Below are 15,769 nucleotides of genomic sequence, written 5' to 3' on the forward strand. Positions count from 1 at the left end.
AAAGGTAGAATTCCTGGATTTATATGGCTTTATTTTTCATTTCAGATAAAATATAATCCCAGTCAAAGTTTCTCCCTTGAGATGCGTGGCCCATCTCAAGTAAGCTGGACTGGCACCTAGACGTTTGCTCTGTCCTGATTTCTGTGATCTCCAGTAACTGACACTACTGCCCTTTCCTGCGTTTGTGCTATCATGGGGAACCACTGATGAAATCTTCCATTCCTTCACTATGATTCCTGTAGAGGTGGTGCTTATAGCCCAAGAATGGGAGAAAAAAAAAACACTTTCCCAGCCCACTTTTTAAAATCCATGACTACATTCAGAAAGTATCATTGCCTTCAAAAGGCAAGTTTCTACCTTGGTTGGATTCTTTTAATGTTGTAGAATTAAATTTTTTGAAGGCTCTGTTTCAAGATGTGATTTTTTTTTTTCAAAGATAAGAAGCCTGGCTAGTAGAGAACAGAATCAAAAAAATGCTGCCTATAATCTTGGAGTTGCTGAAGCTATAAGAATCCACAAGAATGAGAAACCTGAATTTTATGTAAGTCTTTTCAAAATTTGTATTGCTGATACCTGCCCTCTTTGTGAGCATTTAGATCCATTCTCCATATTGCATGTTGTGCCTTTTTTTTTTTTTTTTTTTAAAGCAGTAGAGGTAGAGAGAGGGTTGTGCAAGTTTGAAGCTTCCTTCTAGGGCAGGAGTGGTCCAGTATCTGCCTGCACACCACTCCCAATCGCCCTACAGTTCCCATTAGTCACTTAGAGCACTTGTTAATGATAGTAATTTTCAAGCAGGACCTGGGAGGGATGTGGGTAGGCGCAGTATCTTAAATTCCTGCCCCAGGATCATAGGATCTAAATAGAAATCCAGCATCACCCAGGAGCTTGCTGAAGATTCAGAATCTAGCGTGCCATCTCAGACCTATAGGATGAGAATCTACATTTGAAAAAGATGCTTAGGTGATTAGTAGTTTCCTTGAAGTTTGAGAAACCCAGTTTCACATGGAGGTGAGGACGAACGGCTTTGCCATTGATTTAATGTCTTCAATCATTATGTGCCTACCTTTATTTCTGCCTAAATCTTTTTTCTTTCACCTCACTACCTGGGTAGTGTGACACTCTGGACCATAAATCTAATAAAGTAGATTTTCTTTATTCATCATCAGACATTCACGGAATTCCTTTGTGCTGGCCACTCTGCTGGTAGTTAGCAATACAAAAGTGAATAAGACAAGGTCCTTTCTTAAAGAAGTCTCAGGATAGTGGGGAAAACATTTAAAGAGACTAGAATGTGGTATGCTAAATGCTGTGATAAATCTTCGAACAGGGCAAAGAGGAGAGTCACTTAATCCAGACCAGAGATCTGGGAAGACTTCTTGGCATACAGGGGTTAGGTAAAGAAGCGAATGGAGGCAGATCCTTCCAGGCAGGGGCAGCAGGGAGGGAGGAGGGGAGAGCAACTGTGCTTTTGAGCTTTAGGCGCCATCTCTCTCTCCTTTTAGATATAAGGTCCAGATTATATATTTATTACTGTCCACTTTGTGTGTCCTCTTTATTGTAACTGTAGATATCTTAAATGGAGAAAGACCAAATCAGAGGTTTCGATTCCCCTCCTCAACCTGTTTTTCTCCCAGCCTTCCCATTTTAGCAAGTGGCATCACCAGCCAGACAGTTGCACAAATCCCACATGTAGGAGTGATCCCAGATTCCTTCTCCTTTGCCCCCGACATCCAACCATCTGCAAGACTGCTTGCCTTTACCTCCAAAATGTATCCAGCGTCTCTTCATGGCGTTTCATCTCAGTGTTCCCACCCCAGTCCACACCACGTTATAAGGCGCAGCTTTGCAGTACTTCCCTAACTAGGCTTCCTGCTTGCCCTCCTACAATCTAGTATCCACTCGGCAGCCAAAGTGATCTTTTAAAATTGTTAACCAAAATAGTTCATTCTGAAAGCCTCTAAATAGTCTCCCATTGAATTAAAATAAAACCAAACTCCTTACCTTGACCTATGGTTTGGCCCGTCTCCCTCTTGACCTCACCTACTCTACTCCCCCCCTGCTCACTGTGCCTCAGCTGCTTCCTTTCTGCTTGTCTCCATCTGGTGTCTTCACACTTGCTGGGCCTTCTGTGTAGGACACAGGTCCCCTGATATTTGCAGTGGAGATGATTCAGTCACCTCCCTAATAAAAGCCTTCCCTAATAACCAATTTAGCCCGATTCCCGCCCAGTCACTCGCTATGATTAGGGCTTCACAGCGCTCATCACTACCTTAAATTATCTGCTGTGTTGTAAGCTTGTTGGCTGGCTGTCTCCTGCACCCGCATATAGGCTCAGTGAGAGCGAGGCTCTCTGTGAACCTCTGTTCTCGATCACTGCTGGCTTACTAGCATCTAGAGCGGCCTGGCCCAGAGTGGGCGTTCAATTCTCCCTCTTCCCACCTCCTTGCAGCCCCTGCTCATGCGTTTGCACTCAGAATTTCCCCCACTTCAATTTGCGTGCTTTAAGTACGAGCTCAGGACCCACTCTATGAAGTCCTTTTCCCTCTCTCTCTCCATTATGGGGCTTTGGTCACTTCTGCTCAAATTCATCTTTAAAAAAAAATTAGTTAATTTTTTATTGAAGTATAGTCAGTTACAATGTGTGGATTTTCTGGTGTACAGCACAATGTCCTAGTCATGCATATATATACATAAATTCATTTTCATATTATTTTTCATTAAAGGTTATTACAAAATATTAAATATAGTTCCCTGTGCTATACAGAAGAAATTTGTATTTTTATTTATTTTTATATATAGTGGTTAACATCTGCAAATCTCAAACTCCCAAATTTACCCCTTCCTACCCCCTTTCTCTGGTAACCATAAGATTGTTTACTACATCTGTAAGTCTGTTTCTTTTGTAGATGAATTCATAGTGTCCTTCAAAGTCATCCTTGAGTACACTCATATTATTCTGTGGGTCCCTAGCTGGTCAGTGTGTCGAGGACTGGGCAAATTTTATAAATTAATCAACATTTTCTTATTGATTTTATTCTTCTGAATGATCACATTTACTCTTTGTTGCTTTTTATTATTCTAGAATAAATGAGTTACTTCTCTTTCCTTCTAGAAATCCTTCCTGTTTGATAAACGGTCACTCAGTCCTGAGATTAATGCTTTTAAGCAAGAAGAATATTCCCAAAGTCTCCTGAAACAAATGGATCACAGACGGGAAAAGGATATAAAGCAAAGACAGAACAGAGAGTTGATGGATCGCCTGGAGCAAGTCCAGCTCACAGAGGAGTGAGTCAAGCTAGACACGCTCTGAAAAATGGATGTGGGATGTTCATGTGAAGCTTATTTCCATGTGGGATTGAATCGACGCTGGTAGTTTCAGTAGCACAACTGTAACCAACTGAGCAAACTAGCCCAGCTGGCAGCCAGTACCATAGCAGGACACTTCAGTAGAAACATGAAAAAGCCATCGTCATTACAATTGTCATTATAGTAATGACTGCCGGTCTATAATAACTTTAATTACAGGGTATCATTTTGTATTGTTTTATGATCACAAATCCTGGTAGATGGATGGAGGAAGGGACTTTTCTTGAGCAAGCTTCACTCCCAGCTATTCCCAAGTGACTTCATGGCAAAGCTGAGGTTTTATTATAAGTATGAAGAGTGTCCCATGGAACCTGAGGACAGGAATGGATGGGACCTAGGAGGACTGGAACCAGGGACTAAAAGCTGTGAAAAAAAGCTTTCCCTCTGCTCACACCTGCAGCTCCTTAGCTGACATCATCCTTATTCCAGTTTAAACTTGGATGAATTTTAGTCTCAATTTCAAATTTTCAGAAAAGAGACTCAGATTGGTCCTGCTTGGGTTATCTGAGGCCTGGGATAGAGTCAGGGTCACAGAGTTCAGACATGCCTAAGGAGGCCACACATCTGCTCCTGAGGTCAGGAGAGCAATGAAGGAGACGAGTGGTGTGAGAGAGACTCCTAAAACAAACATGCAACTAGTTTCTGCGACCAAAAAATTGTTTCTATAAAATGCATATGCTCCATTTTATATTCACTTCATAGATCATGTGGAGGTTGCATATAATAGATTCATTTTATAATAGGAAACATCACTTTTCTTAAAAAGGAATCTTATGATGAATCATGTTATGGAATGAATAGCTACTTCCTGCCTTCCTATCCAGATTTTTCTTTTTAAACATGGGGGGAGGAAGGGTGTCTGACTCAGTGGTAGTGCATTTGGACAGTATGAGTTGGTCACTTGCTTATACTTGCCTGACTCTCCTTGTCCAACACATTGTCCACTAGCCTATGGATTTGAATTACTCTTTTCTTTAAAATGGAAGTTCCTAGAAGGAAACATCATGTTTTGCTTACTAGATTCCTATTCCTATTAATACTTATTAAACATGTTTTGATGATGTTAATCTGTTTAGGCTTTTTGGGGAGGATAATTAGGTATGTATGTATATATGTATGTATGTATGTATGTATGTATTTATTTATTTATTTTAGCAGAGGTACTGGGGATTGAACCCAGGACCCCATGCATACTAAGCACACACTGTACCACTGAGCTATACCTTCCCCTGATGATGTTAATCTGTATAACTAAAGACTCTGTAACAAATTGTGCCCTTACCTTCTCCTATTCTTAACTGCCAGACTTGCTGCACAAAGGGCCAAATATATAAAAGATAAGATGGAAGAAACACAGTGTTACAAGAGAGCTTTGGATGCACAGGTAAGGGGACAATTAGTACTTTTAAATTTTGCAGTGCTTCAACAGCATAAATTATGTCATGTTACCAATACCCTTATGTGTTACCCATCTGGTGGTCTTGGATCATTGCCCTTGTTCCTTCCTCGGAAGTATTCGTTTTTACCATGCATTGTGCATAAAGCCTGCTCCCTGGTATAATTATAACCTGCATTATGTGTGTCCCTGCTTCAGATAAAGAACAAACGCCCCCAGCTGCCCATGTTTGAGCCAGACTCTTCTGAACCCATCTTTGGTAAGAATGAGGGTGAGCTGATGGTGGAAAAGCGAAAGCAAGAACAGAATTACATGAAGCACCAGCTGGAGGCAGCTGCTAACCTCAAGAGGAGAGCCATCCTACACCAGCTGGTGGACCAAAAGCGGGACTTGCTGATGCTTCAGAGGACACACAAAGAGTAAGACACCCTGGATCTTTCTTCCTCCTCCTCTCCCCTCCCCAGTACATCCAGAGAAGCAATAATAATAGTGAACACAGTGAGGAGTTACAATGTACAAAGTATTGTTCTAAACTTACCATGTGCTTCATCTCATTTCATCCCCACAATTCACCCTATGAAGAAGTTATTAAATTAAAAACAAACTCTCGATCCCACTAGTTACCTTTCCATAGTTTACAATGTCTTAAAGGAGTTGTCCATACCAGCACTGTCCATTGGAAATACAATGTGAGCCACAGATGAGCTGCCCTGCTCAAGTGGACGCAGACATGAAACTCAGGCCCTTTCTCAACTTCCACTAAACCCCTTCTTCAGAGAACTGTGCATACAGTAAGCTGCGCTGATGATTGCTGGTGCGGGGATGCTGAAGGTGGCAGCGTAGGCAGAGGAGGACTTTATGCCATATCAATGTGAATATCTTTAAATTTAAACATCAGACACCCAGGTTTTTAAAGTGCCTAATTGGCTACCCCACCAGTGGGGAATTTTTAAAGCCTTATAACATCTCCTTGGCTTCTTCTTGTCTTCCCATTTCCTATGTCTCCTACTTTCCCTCCTCCACCCCAGATTGCCATGGAGAACTACGGTTTCTTTTTTGTAGATGTTCAGTGATTCTCAGATCCTTGATCAGAATGATAATATCATCAGAGTGCTCAGGAGTTCTAAGAGGGCTTCTCTTCAAAGGAATCTCTTGTTTCAAGAAGGCAGTTGTAATTGTAAAAAGAAAAAAAGTTACTTTATTAAAATTTTATAAATGGTCCGTGAGATGGTGCAAAGAACTGTTATGTTCTATACCAAGTAGGCTCCGGTATGAATATATGAGTAGAATAGTGGGGTGAAGATCTTGTGATAAGGGTAGGGTTGGATTGTAGTAGAGAGATGTGAGGGTAGCTAAAAGCATGGCTTTTGGAGTCAAGTCAGATGTGGGATTAAGTCTTGCATCTGCCCAGGGCAATGAACACTTGTTTGTCTATACTGTCTGCTAAAACACTGAAATATTTCCATACTCCTCGATAAACAGCCATTGCCTCAAGCCCCAGAAGTGCACCCCTGCTGCCCAGGCTGCTCCAGCCCCTCCCTGGGGGCCCCCATCCCACCTCTTCATGATCTTTCACCCAGTGGATGAATACCTGGAGTCTCCAAGACCACTTCAGTCTCCATTCTGATCAGCTGATGTGTGGTTCTGCTGTTTTAGTAGTTGCATAGTACTGGGCAGGTTACAAACCTCGGAGGGCACTGGAGGTATGGCGTCTCCCTCCAGGGTGGCTGAGGGTTCCACGAAGTGGTTCTCGTCAGGAGCGTCTGGTTTATAGCAAGCAGCCGCCCCGGCCCCGCAGTGGCTCTGCCTTTCCGTGCGCAGTGCCGCAGCCAGGTCCGCGACACTTGCATTTGTTGCAGAGATTACTGCTGCTTCCTCCTCTTTTCCGTAGCCTCTCTGGTTGTTCTCCCAAACTTAGAGTCAGGAGGGTTTAAACTCTGTCACTTCCAAACTGTGTGACCTGGGCCAAACCACACTTGGGGTCTTTGAGCCTACTTTTCCTCCTATGAAAAATAAGGGTCATCGCACCTGCCCTGCCTATCCATTCTATGAGGATTAAATGATATTATGTATGTGGGAGCATTTCTGGAGACCGCAGAGCTCTGCACAAGTATGAACTGTGGTCTTCACTAGGTTCTCTCTCTTACTGGAGCTCTGGTCATAAATCCCCTTTTCTGTGTGGGTCAGATCCTTGTCTTCTGATTTTAAATCTTTTACTGGTTATTTCAGATTTTCTTACTTCTCTTTTCTTTTCCAGCTTCCCCACCCTCTGATCATCTCAAGATGTGATCTTATGTCTTCGTGTGGCAAATAAAAAGGTCACTTGCTTTCAGAGCAAGTTAATTTAGTCTGTGTTACTCAAATAAGCCTGCTAAAGTATTATTACTTATTTTACCTTTTTCTTTAAGCTTTTCTACTTTTGTTTTTAAAAAATAACAATTAATGCTCATTAAAAATAAGTGATTAGTGGAGAGATTTTTTAAAACCTCAATCAGTGGAGAGGTGAAAAAAAAGGCCAGTAAGTAGTAGTGTTAAGGTTACTATGTAGCCTTCTACATTTCCCCCTATTCTTTACAAATATATTCAAACAATATGCACCTATATATTTTTCTTTCCATTTTTGTAAATGAAAATGAGGCCTATGAAATCTTCCACCTTACTCTGCAACCCAACCTTTCTTTAACCTAATAATGTGTCATTAATTTATGTTTAGGTCAGTACATATATAGGAAATTTGTTCTTCTTTGATAACAACAAAATATCTATAATATGGATTATATAGTTTAACTTGTGCACCATGGATGAACAAACGCTTTGTTTCCAGATATTTTGCTATTACAACAACTGTACATCAAGCATTTTTCATATGTATCTTTTTAGTGGTTCTTTTGTTTCTATCGAATAAATTCCTAAAAGTGGGGTTGCTGGATCAAGTATGTGGCACATTTCACATACTACCAGACACTGACAGTTTTCTCTCTAAAAAGTACAGCAGTTTGCTTCCACCCGCAGTCCTGTAAGAATCCTATTTGCTTCCCCTCCAACCCTACTTCATTTTCTTACTTTCTAGGCATTTAAATTAAACTCACTTTTAAACCTATCCTTTAGAAAAACAATATAACAATGGCCAAAAAGCATATGAAAAGATGCTCAATATCACTAATCACTGAAGAAATACAAATCAAAACCACAAGGAGATAGCAGCTCATTAATAAATGGTTTCCACGCTCACTGAAAGGTGTGCGGGTGAACCTTATTCATCCCTCAGCTGTCTTTGCACCATTTGAAATAGAGGTCATACAGCATTTAACTATATTTGTGCCTCTCCAAGATAAGAGGAGTTCCATGTTTTATTGAATATTTACTTATGTGAACCTGAGACACAGGGATTCTCTACTCCATTGAATAAAGATGGCAAGGTAGGAAGGTGGGATTTAAAATACAATTCTGTTTTGTATTACACAATTTAATAATTTAATTCCAATCATGTATAAATTGTGGAATACCAATTCTGTGTAAGTCCAAATGGAATAAGTGGCAAATTGTCCATGTCTTTCCCTGCAACGCACTTATGTAGACGTAAGAAAAAGACTTTTACTATTTAAGATATATATATCAGTGTAACATATACAGGTAAGATGGCTATCTCTTTTTTCCCTAGGATTTTTTTGAAAAGAAAACATTTATACACTTGTGTAACTGTGTAATAAGATTTCATAAATACAAATATAAAATGTGCTATCATTTATCTTGGATTATAATATCTGTGGTTTAATTGCCTTGTGAGATGTCCAAATCAAGAACAATTATAGGTTTTTCTTACACCACATACACCATGAAACATTTAACAAGTACTTCTTTTAGACTATTCAAAAGATTAGAAAAAAAGAAAATTGTCTATTCAGTCGTAGACAAAACCATTAAGATGTGAATATGATATGAGGTAATGGGGAGAAATAAACCTTGCTTGCCTAGGACAGGCAAGAAGAGACAGAGAGAGAGACTACCTCATATCTATTAGGATGGCCACCATATATTAAAAACAAAAAACAAAAAACCCCAGAAAATAATAAGTGTTAGAAAGGATGTGGAGAAATGGGAACCCTGTATTCTGTTGGCGGGAATGTAAATTGGTACAACCACTATGGAAAACAGTGGTGGGTTCCTCAAAAAATTAAAGTAGAATTACCATATGATTTAATAATTCCAGTTTTGGTTATACATCTAAAAGATTTGAAAGCAAGATCTTCAAGAGATATCTTCACACTTAAGTTTATAGCAGTATTATTCACTATAGCCAAGAAATGGCATCAACCCAAATGTTCAACCACAGATGAATGGATAAACAAAATATGGCATCCACATACAATGGAATATTACTCAGCCTTAAAAGGAAAGTTCTGACACATGCTACAACATGGATGAACCTTGAGAGCATTATGTTAAGTGAAATAAGCCAGTCACAGAAAAGTATGATACACCTTCTGTAAGTATGACTCCGCTTACGTAAAGTGTTTGGAGTAGTCCAATTCATGGAAATGAAGTACAGGGATTAGGGGGAGGGAGAGATGCAGAGCTGTTTAGTGGGTACAGAGTTTCAGCTTTGCTAGGTGAAAAGAGTTCTGGATATTGGTTGCACAACAGTGGGAATATACTTAACACTATATATCTGTACATTTAGAAATGGTTAAGATGGTCGATTTTATGTTATATATTTTTTTAAACTACAATTTAAAAAACTCTGAAAAGATTTTAAAAGGTTATGAGAAAATACGTAATAGGTACCATTCAGTCATCGAGCTCCCACTGTGCGGCAGGCTTTGGCACCTTCTGTGTATTATCTCACTTAGTCTTTATAATGACTGCACAATAGCTTTTGAATTAATGTTTGTTAGAGGATAATGTATCCATGCTATTTTAGAATAAGTGAACCAACACAGAGCACATTACAGATTTTTACTGGTGGGTGCTGACACCTAGTGGTGGTTGGTACCTGTAACACAAAGCCCTTCGGCGCAAATAGGCTATATCAAGGGTCACAGTCAGTGAAGTCCCTTCTAGAATTTAGTAAGAGCTGACTGTAAGAGTTTCAGTTTGGCAAGAAATAGACGCATTTAAATTGAACCAGGTTTAAAGTGATTCACAACAGCACTGACTATGTGTTTGGAGACCAGTAGTAGAAACATTTAACGTTGCAAATGCTGGGACATTGTACTTGAAGAGAGGTGTACTGCAGTCATTTCTTTGATGCGGTGATCTTCACCAAACACTTTTTTTTAAAAACTTCTTCACAGTGTTAGATATTTTCTCAATTTCATTTTCTTTTGCCTAGTCATTTCTATTTCTTTTCCCCTTTCTAGACACGGATTTGTAGGCCTGTCTACTTTGTTTTGTAAAATGCTGGTAGGAACTGGTGGGCTGATTACTGACAGCTGAGGGGCTGGACTAAAAGGAAAGAAACAAAGTGTAGGAAATCCATTTGAGAGGAATCTTCAGATCAGTTAAATTAGCCTCAAAGGAAATTGATGGTTTTAAAGGTTGAATTTGTTAACTGGAAAAAGGTTTTAATCCTGCTAATTTAAACCAGGATTGAAGATGAAAGGACCTAGATCCATAAATAATTTGCAAGACTTTCACTATGTTTTCACAGTGTTCATGCCTCTTAGTCTATTTCAACGAGCAGTGAATAAAACCCTTCTGTTTAATTTCGCATAAAAGGAATGGGTTCCCAAGGTTGATGCATGCCCTTCCCAGTACTGTGAATGCAACCAGACTATTCTGTTCTCTCTAGGCACTTGGCAGACAGGAATGCTGAGCTGGAGCGACTGAACAGAATCAACCAAAGCTTACAGAACGACTGGGCACGAAGTGCTGTAATGAAGAAGCAGCGGGACCTGGAGGAGAAGGCTTTCGAGAGGTAATATCTGATTGCACCTAAAGTTTTATTTGCGAAGAAAATCCTCCCTGCATCTTCCTCTAAACTGCAGTGGCAGATAGGTTTTAAGTGTCAACTTTAGTTTATTAGTGGTGGCTGTCTGGAGAACTTTGTGGAGAGAAGAATTTTGGGTTCAATGGGAAATACTGTCTGTTAGAAATGTCTGCTGCAGACATGGGATGGAGGATGCTGTGCTGTATGTTATACATTTGCCAGCTCTGCCCTAATCTCTGCCTTTGTGTAGTGGTTTTACTTTCCTTTTGTGGAGGCTAGGGAGGAGAGAGGGGATTCTCCCCAGAAATAGTTAGTTAGAAATAGGAAGAGGAAACAGGAAGAGTGCATTTCCATGTGAACACATCTAAGGCTTATGGAATGGTCCCTTAAGGGCAGAGTCAAGGAGTTGTGGATAAAATTAGCAATTGGAAAAGTGAGATGCTCATTATGGAACCAACCAAGGACATCTCCCTGAAATGTATTATCATATCCCACTCTCCCCAGTTACCTATTTACAATCTAGAATTGGAAAACCTAGATTCTTTTTTTTTTTTTAAGAATTAACACTAACTTTGGAGAGGCAGCTAATCGTTTTACCTTACTTTCCTTATTTGTAAGATGGGGAAAGCAAACATTTGCCTGACTTGGTTAACACAGGAGTTTGGGGGATCAAATAAAGAGATGGAAAAGTATTACACTTAATTAAAATACTTTACAAATGTAACATATAATTTCATAGCATGTTAAAAACTTGAAGAAACAGACCAAGCCTGTACAATCAAATGTTAGTAAAACCTGAATATACCAAAATACTATTTAAATTGCCAATTATCAACTGATTTTTATTGTAGATAAATGTATTATAATAGATCTTGATCTGTAACTCTCTTTTTCCTTTTGGATTCTAAGATACTTCTCATCTGTCTTTGAAACAAGTAGAACCCGTATCCTATGACAATGAAAGGATGAGGGATGACATGGAAAATAGGCTCCAAAGGAGGAGGGGGGTTGTTCGGCCTAGAAAAGAGGAAAGGAAGAGGGAGTTGGGTATCTCAAGCCATTTTCTCAGTGTTGTGAAGAAGCAGGTAGAAGGCAATGAGATTAATGTCAGGGAGATTTTTGTTGGATTTTGGAAGAAAGCTTGGCCAACATGGTGATAAAGGGTGGAGGAGGCAGGACATAACCTTGAGTGGCAGGATAACCCAGCTGCTCCATGGACACCGAGAGCAGACCCCTCACCTAAAGACCTAGGAGGCCAAGTTGTGGGCAGGGACTCAAGCAGGCAGCAGGTAGGAAGGAGGAATTGGTTGGTGTTAAAAAGAAAACAAAGCAAAAGCAAAAACAAGGTCCACGTGTATGCAGTTAGTTCATGGTAGTCTGTCCCACTGGCAAGGCAAGCCGGAGCGGTCTTCCCCTGCCCACTGCCAAGATTGTTCGTTGTCCTTTAGGCTGTCTTTGATGCTCCTTTTTACAGAATTCCACCCATGTAGATACTTTGATAGCACAGGGGAACACATCAGGGACTGTCCTGCATAATCAAGAAAAAATGTTGAAGTGGAAAACCAGTCACTGCCATCCCTTCATCTCTGCTTCCAGCTGCTTTCCTCTTCCTCTTCCTCTCCACTTCCTCTCCTGCCCTTAAGTTTCCAGACACCTCTGGCTCTCTGTTCATTGCAAGTCTACTCTTCTCTGTCTGCTGGGTGTTAACTGTTAACCAGAAGCTTAATGGCTTGATCTCCCTTTCAAACCTGTCTCCTGGAAAGCCCTACAGATGAAGCTCATCCACATGGCAAACCAGCAAACAGGGAAGCTTTGGCTCCACCCTTCTCTGGCTGTGTGACTTTGTGCAACTGTGTTCTCTGAGTGGGAGGGCTGGGGTCAGACTGTTGTGAAGGCACCACTCAGAGCCTTTTATTTGCTGGAGAACGAGGAGAAATAGGAGATGCCAGGCTGGGGCGAGCTGCAGGTGGCCATCACAGGTGAGTCGGAAGCGCCTGGAGGAGAAGGACCAGGTGTTGCTCTTCTGTATCCCTTCCATCGCACAAGCTTCCAGCCTCGGCGTCAGGGAGGACTCAGGGAACACCGGGGAATGACTGCTTTTCCTGCCTCTCCGCAGGGCTTCGGACAAGCTCTTCCTCCTGGACCAGTGTGAGAAGTACCGGCGCTGCCGGCAGTGCCAGAGGCGCACCTCCAACGTGGGCGAGAGCAACCTGTGGCCCCTGAGCAAGTACGTGCACGGCTCCCGGCTGTTTGTGTAAAAGTCAGTGTGCGCCTGCGTTTTCCAGGGGGAGTTTTTCTTTTTTAAATGTTTAGGGATGATGGTGCAACTACATATCTGTACTATAAAGAAAAAAAAATTTTTTGCGGTTTCGGTGCTTTCAGGAGTAGACTGAATTCAGTTTCCAGGTTCTCCCCTCCTGTCTCACTGACCCCCCCGCCCCGAACCCTGCGCGGGCCGTCGCGGCCGGGAGGGGACCCGGCTTCATTCTGGCTGAGGGGGTGCTGCTGACCCAGCCCTGCCACTCTGTGACTTTGTGTGAGGAGCTTTTTTCCCTCACCTATAGTGAATAGTGTCATAATAAATACTCTACGTGTTTGTGCATAACAATTCATAATGGTAAATTTTACTACCACTCCCTCCCACCCCCCAGCTTTAGATTTTTCCAGAGGACTGTATGTGTGAGCCTCCCAGAGGTCGGGTAGGCTATTTGCCTCACGTGGTCAGAGTGATGCTTCCTGAATTTTCTAGTTGCTGACACACCTGGGACTTGCTGGGACCTCAGGGGTTATTTTGCTCTTGGTGATCTTCTGGCCGACCCTTCCTTCCTCCATCCGGCCATTTCTACACCACGAGTGTAGGTTTATTGTTGAGATAAGTATGTATTGTGAGGGGAGCCTGGCTGGCTTGCCAGGGTCCACCTTCTGCTCTTACTGCTTTCCTTGCATCCATTCTTAAGCTGTATGTGCTGTGGAAGAGGGCTAGCTTCCTATTACGAGACTGATTCTCAGTTAAGGTGTATGTGTTCTCAACCAGAACTTTCTTCATTGATCTTCACCCTCTGTCTTTCCTCTCCCTGCCCTGTCCTGCCACTCAGGTAAAACAATTAACTAAGCAGAGTGATGTCTAAATTTCTGAAATACAAAAACTGGAAAGAAAGTCCCTTAGACTCTCTGTTTTCTGCTTGCCACATCTTTCTTAGAAAATGGGGGAAGTATATGTGGGGAGACATCCAAAATAGTGTTTGGCCCTACTCCAAATACAAAATAGGAATATTTTGAGCCCTGAATAGTTAAAGGGAGAATATTTACTCAAATTGATATTGGGCAAATTTTGTTGCTGATGTTATCTTTTTCTGTAAAAACAAGTATGCTCTCTGGTGACTGTTATCTTTTTCTGTAAAAACAAGTATGCTCTCTGGATTGTCTGGAACCTCCCTTCCCACACTTCCTGCATTGCCACTTCCTTCCATTTCCTCAGAAGATCCCTCCATGCAGGTCCAATCAACACCAACCAATATTTAAAACAATAGCTTTTCCCCAGGACTGCTTGACTTGCTTGAAATCCATCCCTGCTACACCCTTGGTGTATTTCTTTGTCTCTAATAGATAATAAATTTCTATAATAGTGTTATATTAATATATTAAAAAAAAGACTGTCTTATCAAACAAAAAAAGACTTTAGGCAATTTTGATATGGTTAAGTGAAAGATATGACTTCATAGACATTTTTTACTGTAGGAACTGAACTTATAATTTATTACCATGGATAGCAGCACTGACAACTCTTACTGTGTGTCACGCACCAACCTAGTGACCTGGAGGTTAAGACTTCATCAGTCCCTGCCTGCCTTCAGAGCACGCACTGTGTAGTGCAGAGGAGTGATGTAACTAGAAAATCTCCAGGTAACGAGGTAAATACCCAATAGTGCTGTGCACTGGTTGTTACGGAAGAGCAAGGTGGAGCCCTTGCAGTGAGGTTAACTTGAAGGCTTTTGGAATAGATGAGGCCTGAGCTGAGTTTTTAAGGATAAATAGGAAATAGCTAGGTGAAGAGTGACAAGGGGTCATCATGGCAACACATGTCAAGCCTTGTGCTCCTGCCTATCAAGGCTAAGATGGAGATGTGGTTATGTGAGTTAGGTTGTAAAATCTAACTTAAAAAAAAAAATCATTCAACCATTTTAAGAATCAAAGTTTATTATAGTCCTTCATTAACAGCTGATTCCATACAATAAAAAATGCACAGTCTTTTTTTTTTTTTTTTTGAGCAGGTCTTCTTAATTTGGTATATTCTTCACTGATCTTAATTGCTAATATTGTTTTAGTCCAACCCTTGTATTAGGCCAGACTCAATTAGAATGTCTTTTTCTAAATCAATGTGAATTACTATCATCAAGTTCTGTCATTTCTAGAACCATGGCACTGCCAGACTGGCTTAATGCATCAAAGGATTCCCAATTTCAATGTTGTTGTTGTTTTTAATGTTTTGGACCATTGTGGACTCTTTTGAGAATCTGATGAAAAATACGGACCCTTTTCTAAAAATATGTACAGTTTCACATACAACATTTTACATGCAGTTGGAGGCTTCCTAGACTATCCAGACCACAGGTTAAGAACTGCTCTGGGTGGCTTTCCTTCAGTATTATTACAAGCTCAGGCTATGAAAAGTGAGTAAAGTGAAGGAGTTTGCTTTTGAAAATGCCCTTTCAGTTCTAGAGAACTATGTCCATTTTTGCGTTCCTCTTTGACTCTTCATAAAAATAGTGAGATGAGAACTGGAATGGCTATTAGAAAGCACATACTCCAGTATTTAAAAAAAAAAACTTTCTGAGTAAGACTCAGTAAAAGAAATACATTTCATGTGGAAACACAGAACCTGTGCCCATACATATAATTGAGACAAAAGTTTTACAGGGCTGCACTTACCCATCCATCTGCAGTACATTCTGATAATTTCTACTTCATTTTATTTCATTAAAAATTTCTGATTAGACTGAACAAAATTGATTTAAGAATCCATTAGTGTAAACAGATAGTTTTCAGTTTTATAAACACAATTTTAATCTGATTCTTTC

General features: G+C 40.7%; 1 protein-coding gene across 2 annotated transcripts in view; it reads left to right on the forward strand.

The window, feature by feature from the left end:
- The window catches only part of CCDC81 (coiled-coil domain containing 81), a 56,676-nt gene that overhangs the window by 35,838 nt on the left and 5,069 nt on the right, over positions 1-15,769 (forward strand). Inside the window, exons 12-17 of one of the 2 annotated variants that reach the window (XM_010990539.3) lie at positions 437-541; positions 3,113-3,285; positions 4,672-4,750; positions 4,961-5,181; positions 10,554-10,679; positions 12,808-14,341. In XM_010990539.3, the coding sequence (XP_010988841.1) occupies positions 437-541; positions 3,113-3,285; positions 4,672-4,750; positions 4,961-5,181; positions 10,554-10,679; positions 12,808-12,949 (846 nt within the window). In that variant the 3' untranslated portion in view covers positions 12,950-14,341. Of the gene's footprint in view, positions 1-436; positions 542-3,112; positions 3,286-4,671; positions 4,751-4,960; positions 5,182-10,553; positions 10,680-12,807; positions 14,342-15,769 lie in introns of those variants that run through there. The other variant, XM_064492779.1, reaches the window with a different exon arrangement.

The sequence above is a fragment of the Camelus dromedarius genome, chromosome 12, assembly GCF_036321535.1.
Source record: "Camelus dromedarius isolate mCamDro1 chromosome 12, mCamDro1.pat, whole genome shotgun sequence".
NCBI lineage: Eukaryota > Metazoa > Chordata > Mammalia > Artiodactyla > Camelidae > Camelus > Camelus dromedarius.